Source organism: Orycteropus afer, unplaced genomic scaffold (assembly GCF_000298275.1).
Source record: "Orycteropus afer afer isolate SDZICR_OR568_19922 unplaced genomic scaffold, OryAfe1.0 scaffold00081, whole genome shotgun sequence".
NCBI lineage: Eukaryota > Metazoa > Chordata > Mammalia > Tubulidentata > Orycteropodidae > Orycteropus > Orycteropus afer.
In genome coordinates, this window is record NW_006921668.1 from 1,270,596 (window position 1) to 1,277,736 (window position 7,141).

Genomic DNA, 7,141 nt, shown 5'->3' on the forward strand with positions numbered 1-7,141 from the left:
GTACATAGATTCCCCTCCGAGTGGTTGCTGGGCATCACCTAATTCTTCTGGTCTGATAGTCATATAGGCTGAGGATTGCATGGTGTATCAGTTCCTTGGACTAATTGTTTCCATGTGTCTTTGGTTTTCTTCATTCTTCTTTGCTCTGGATGAGAAGAGACCAATTGTTGCATCTAGATGACTGCTTGCAAGCTTTTAAGATCTCATTTGCTCCTTGCTAAAGTAAGAGGTGGAACAATGTTTTTGTGTAATATGTTATGCCAGTTGAGCTTGATATCCCCTGCGACCATGGTCCCAAGCCCACAGGTCCAACTACTTGCTCCCTCTGAGTGGCTGGCTGTGTCCAAAAGTGACTACAACCTTGTCCCTTGTCAGCTCTACTGTATACCTGGAAATTCTTACTGAACATACAAATACACTTGTAGAAATGTTGTCTGCCAACCCTATATACGGTCATGGGCACACTGCCCCCTGCATAGACATACCTAATCGTTCAGCCTGTCCACCCATCTGTCTACTCATATATCAATGTTTGCCATCACTGACAACTCAGTACTGTATGTGGAAAAGGGCTCATCTTTGTCTGTACCTCCCATGCACCTCTCTATGTCTTTCTCTTCCTCAGTGCCACAGTGTTGATCACTCACATTTGGTACATTGCTCTTTGCTTCACCCAAATCAATACTTGTCTCTACTTATCTAACAGTGTTCCCTCCTCTTCCCTCCCACCCCTGGTAACCAACAAAGAAAATTTCCTTCCCTATATAAACCATTCCTTGACTTTTTACAATAACAGACTAATCCAATATCTGTCCTTCTGTGATTGACTTATTTCACTCAGTATAATGTCCTTCAAGTTCATCCACATTATGTGGCGTTTTGCAGATTCTATGTTATTCTTTATGGTTGCATAGTATTCCATTGTGTGTATGTATCATAGTTTGGTTATCCATTCTTCTGTTGATGGACACCTAGGTTGTTTCCATCTTTTTGCTGTTGTAAATAGTGCTGCAGTGAACATGGGTGTTCTGGTTACCTAGTGATACTCTGACAGGAATATACCACAAATTGGGATGGCCTTAACAAACAGGAGTTTATTCTTACAATCTGGAGGCTTTAAGTCCAAGTTCCAAGTGCCAGGCTCTAGGGGCTGAGTGAAAGCCCCTCAACCTTGGGGTCCAGTTTTGCCTCCTGCTCCTGGCCCACTGAAGCTAGAGATGTTTCTTCACTCAGACAGCTGCTAGCTGCTGAGGCTGAGAAGCCCCAAGGTTGACAAGTCAAAAGGCATAGTCCCGATGTTACCAAACCACATGGCAAGCCATTAACTTAAGTCCACTGTAAGTCCCAAGGTCGGCAAGAGCATAGCAGGCTGCTGAGCAATGACATGGCTACATGTAGGGTCCAAGCATGCCACAGGCTAGAGACCATTCCCAAAGCTGCTTCTTATATATGGGAAGCAGACCACATACCCAAAGGCAGCTACTCAGCTGCTCCCAGTAGATTCCACCATGGAGTTGATTACCAATCTCATCATGGGGAATACTACATCCAGCTTCCCAGCCATTCAACCAGGCCCAGCCAAGTTGACATAAAAACATAACCACCTCAATGGGTGTATACCATATGCTTTTTATAGAAAATGTGTTAGACATCTGGTTTAGCTTCTAGTTTTGGTTTATCATTCCATAAAATGGTCACACTGTAGGAAACACTTTATTCATACAGAAATGGTTTCTTTGTTACATAGAACACAGTACCTAATTTCCTATATGGGACAACTTTTGGTGATGTATGCAACCTCAAGTATAACACTAGATACATGTTAATTAGTAATACTGAAATTAACTTGTGTGTTTTCCCAGATTAAGAGAAAATTAATCTTCAAAACTATCTTTCAGGCAGTAACGGAGAAGAATTTTGAAACAAAGGATTTTCGAGCCTCCCTAGAAAACGGTGTTCTGTTGTGTGAGTAAGTATTTAAGGTACTTGAAAGATAATCCAAAAGCCAAGATGTGGTGTGTGCATGCAGGTGTGTATGTGTTATGAAGTATCTCTCCCCCCGACCCCCACAGTTCCAGGTGAGATTTGATCGTGCAAATTGATACGCCCACAGTACTAAGAGAGTGGGAAAGGGTTATCAAACTCAGTATCTAAAGATAGCATTGGTGAAATATATATTATTTTTAATTAGTAAACCAGAAAGATTCAATTATTGCTTGATGGGCCAGTAGAGGTGGGTGGTTGAGGAAGAAGCCTTATTATATTTCATCACCTATCCACTTACTCTGGACATTCTAACATACGTAATTGTAAGTAAGTAGTGACAGCTGGAGAGCAAATTTAGACATCAGCAAATTTTTCTTTTAAGCTTTATAAATGGATTTATTGCATTACTAAATCCCAGCTTGCAGAATGGATTATTTGCATTCAATTAATATATTATTATTGAGAACCACATCCCAGGCTTTGGTTACCATAAGTAAACTATGCTGGTGTCATGGTTGATGGTATGAGGCATACATTGTGTGGCTGGTGTAATGTTACATTCACCAATGGACGCATAGTTTGGTTAGCTAGGTGTGTGACCTAAGGGGATTGGGGGCGTCGCAGTCAGATCTATGGGGTACAAGGAAAAAATCTTGTGTAGGAGTGCAGAATACAAAAGGAGCAAATAGATCATAAGAATGTAATTGAGTACCCACCCATATTTTTGAAAGCACTTAATTATTCCAACTTATCGCATAAGTATTTATGGAATCTGTCCACACGTAAGTACTGGGAGTGTATGCACTAGAACTTCGATGGTTTTGCTTCTTTTTAAAGGATGTTATTTGCAGCAAAGACAAGGAGTCAAAAGGCAGAGGTTTGATTCTTTGCTCTTTTACTTACTAGTTGTATCCATGAGAACAAATGATTTCACATGTAGGCCTTATTGTTCTTGTTGTAAAGTGGGGATTATGGTATCTGATCTGCCTAATTTAGAGGTGCAATATTCAATAATAATATACATATTAATACAGTTTTAGAAACTATTATACTTTTTATAAAGAAGGATATGTAGATAATTCTCAATCTTATCAGCTCTAAGACAAATTACTTCTCTTAAAGTAATATTATTTAGTTGAACCATAGGAAGTTACTGATATTCAACCATTGGTATGTTGAACTGACAGTTTTATAAGGCTTACCCTGAGATATAGAACAGGTCTGTGAAGAAGGGCCATGAATAAAATTTAAGGGGGTGTTTCTTGTCTTCCCCTGAATCATCATGGCCAATCAGTGTTTGGAATCATTTAAGTAGGCCATTTAGTTAACTTGGTCACTGACAAGAAATTCCTTTATCTTGATTTGAAAATTGTGTGCCTTTCATTATGTTCTGCGATTGGAAGGAAAACAAGAAAAAAGATGCAAGCAATCTGCAAACTCCCTTAGCGATGAGAAGTTTCTAGCAAAAGAACTCTGATATCATTTCTAAGCCTCAGAACTCTGGATAGGAGTTAGGAGGGTCTGTGTAGGAAGCGTGCTTATCATTTGTATGATTTCATACAAATAAAAGGATATAGCCCACATAGTATGGTCTTTTCAAAGAAGTCACATTGCAGGTTATATATTTCTAGTGATGAATATTGCTCAGAACATCTTTAGGGATCCCTCTTTTAGGGGTAGAGATTGCCTCTATGCGTCTATAACTATGTCCTTAAACACACTGGATGTTGTTGTGTTGTTATGTGCCATTGAGTCGGCTCCAACTCATAGTGACCCCTCCTTAGGTTTCCAAGACAGTATCACTACGGAAGTAGCTTGCCCAACCTTCCTTGGCTCTGCATGGTTTGAGATAATTTCCAAAAACTCTACCAAATCCAAAAGAATGAGCACATTTTTACTAGTGAGGATATTCAGAATTGATAAGTAACTATTTTGACTATAACTAGTACTGTTAGAAGAAATATATAGGTTCTCCCTTCATACTGACAAAAAATATTTGGATGCACATATTTGGAGATATATTGATTTTAAAAAGTCATTTTAATTCCTGAACTTCTAAAAGCTTTTATTAGATTGCTAATTTGAATAGCACCAATTTGGAATTGTGCATTACCAGATTAATATATTTTTTTAGCACATACTATTCTTTAAATGAATACTTTCTAAAGGTAGCTTCATTAAATTTTAAGCTATGGCAATCAGTAGTGTGATTCACTGTGGGGACACCAAAATATTGCATAATATTTTTATTTAAAAAATCTTATTCTGAATTGTGAATCACAATGCTTATAATCCCTTGTTTCTGGAAGTCTAAAAGGAGCTCTTGTAGCGTAGTGCCTAAGGCACTTGACTGCTCGCCAGAAGGCTGGTGGTTCAAACTGGTGGTTCAAACCCACCAGCCACCCTCAGAAAGAAGGTTGGGTAATCTACTTCCATAGTAATATTGCCTCTGAAACCCAAGGAGGGGTCGCTATGAGTAGGGTCCGACTCGATGGCAAATAACAACAACAACAACAATGAAAGTCTATTAATCTAGTAGGTGTAGGGTTAATTGTTACCATTGTTAGGTGCCATCGAGTTGTCTCTGACTCATTTGCACAGCAGAACGAAACACTGCTGGTCCTGAGCCAGCTCCACGATCCTTGCTATACCTGAGTCACTGTTGCAGCCATTGTGTCAGTCCATCTGGTTGAGGGCCTTCCCCTCTTTTGTTGACCCTCCACTTTACCAAGCATGATATCCTTCTCCAGGGAATAGTCCTGTCTGGCAACATGACCGAAGTAGGTGAGACAAAGTCTGGCCATTCTCACTTCCAAGGAGCGTTCCGGCTGCACTTCCTCCAGAACAGATTTGTTAGTTCTTTTAGCAGTCCATGGAATTTTCAGCATTCTTCGCTAACCCACAACTCAAAAGCATCAACTCTTTTTTGGTCTTCTTGTCCAGCTCTCATATGCATATGAGGTGACTGACAATACGATGGCTTGTGCCAGGTGTACCGTAGTCCTCAAGGAGACATTTTTGTTCTTCAGCACTTGAAAGAAATCTTTTACAGCCTATTTGCCCAGTGCTATACATCATCTGTGCCTAAGGCACTTGACTGCTAACCAGAAGGCTGGCAGTTCATACCCTTCAGCCACTCCTTGGAAAGAAGATGGGGCAATCTACTTCAGTAGTGATACTGCCTCAGAAACCTAAGGAGAGGTCACTATGAGTTGGGTCCGACTTGACGGCACATAACAACAACAACAACAACAACAACAACAACAACATACATCATCTGATACCTTGACTGCTGCTTCCATTGGTGTTGATTATAGAACCAAGTAACATGAAATCTTTGAAAACTTCAGTCTTTTTCTTCATTTATTTTGTTAAATAACTGTGTTAATATAAGCTGTTATAGGTCCAGTTGTGAGGATTTTTTTAATTTTTATTTTATTTTGATTTGGGTGAAGATTTACAGAGCAAATTCACTTTCCATACAGTAGTTCACATATACTTTGTCACATGTCATTGACCACAGTTTACCACAATGCAACAGCTCCCCTCCCACTTCCTCCCCATAGTTACCTCTTCCCAGTGTCCATCCCTCCATACTCTCCTGCCCCCTGAGCTGTCTCCCTGTGCATAAGCAGCCCTTCCTTCTCCCATGATTGTTCTCTCCAGGGCGTGTGTCTACTTGAGGTAAATATTTAACTCACATGCCTGTACTTTGTTTGGCTGGAAACCACAGGTGTGAGTTCAATTCCTGACCTGAAGGGCAGCTAGGGGCCATAGTCTCAGTGGTTCCACCAGCTCTATTGGACCAAAAAACCTGGTCCCCACTTCCTTTTTTTTTTTTTTTGCCTCCAAATGATTTTGAGTTTTATTCCACATTGTTCTCCCAGTTGTGAGGATTTTTGTTTTCTTTATAATGAGATGTAATCCATATTACAGACTGTCGTTTTCAGTTTTCATCAGTAAGTGTTTCAAGTTATCCTCATTTTCAGCAAGCAAAGTTTTGTTGTCAGCATATTGCAGGTTGTTAATGGATCTCCCTCCAATCCTGATGCCATGTTCTTATATTGTCCAGCTTCTTGGATTATTTGCTCAGCGTACAGACTGAAGGAGTATGGTGAAAGGATACAACCCTGACACACTCCCTTCCTGATTTTAAACCATGCATTGTCCCCTTATTCTGTTTGAATGACAGCTTCCTGGTTTATGTACACATTCCTTGTGAATACAATTAAGTGTTCTGGAATTCCCATTCTCATTGTTATCCATAATTTGTTATGATTCACACAATCGAATGCTTTTGCATAGTCAATAAAACTCAAGTAAATATTTTTCTGGTATTCCTTGCTTTGAGCCAAGAGCCATCTGACATCATCAATGATATCCTTCATTCCACGTCCTCTTCTAAATCCAGCTTGCATTTTTGGAAGTTCTCTGTCAATACACTGCTGCAACCATTTTTGAATTACATTCAGTAAGATTTTACTTGCATGCAGTATTAATGATATTGTTCAATAATTTCCACATTCTCTGGGATCACCTTTCTTTGGAATGGGTATAAATATGGATCTCCTCCAGTCAGTTGGCCAGGTAGTTGTCTTCCAAATCTCCTGGCATAGCTGAGTGATTACCTCAAGTGCAGCATCTGTTTGTTAAAACATCTCAATGTGTATTCTGTCAATTCCTGGAGCCTTGTTTTTTGGCACTTCCTTCAGTGCAGCTTCAACTTCTTCCTTCTGTACCATTGGTTCTTGATAATATGCCACCTCCTGAAATAGATGAACATCAATCAGTTCTTTTTGGTACAGTGACTCTCTGTAGTCCTTCCATTTTCTTTTGATGTTTCCTACATCATTTAATACATTGCCCATAGAATCTTCCAGTTTTGAAACTTGAGCCTTAAATTTTTTCCTCAGATCTTTCAGCTTGAGAAATGCTGAGTGTGTTCTTCCCTTTTGGTTTTCTAACTCCAGGTCTTTGCACATCTCATTATAATAATTGACTTTGTCTTCTCGAGCTGCTCTTTGAAATCTTCTGTTCAGCTCTTTTGTCTTGTGATTTCTTCCATTTGCTTTAGCTACTCTCTGCTCAAGGGCAAGTTTCAGAGTCTCTTTGGACATTCATTTTGGTCTGTTCTTCCTTTCCTGTCTTTTTAATG

At 39.6% G+C, this 7,141-nt stretch overlaps 1 protein-coding gene across 1 annotated transcript in view; it reads left to right on the forward strand.

Moving 5' to 3' along the window:
• The window catches only part of LMO7 (LIM domain 7), a 320,447-nt gene that overhangs the window by 132,619 nt on the left and 180,687 nt on the right, over positions 1 to 7,141 (forward strand). Inside the window, exon 2 of the mRNA XM_042781037.1 lies at positions 1,899 to 1,969. Within this exon, the coding sequence (XP_042636971.1) occupies positions 1,899 to 1,969 (71 nt within the window). The remainder of the gene's footprint in view (positions 1 to 1,898; positions 1,970 to 7,141) is intronic.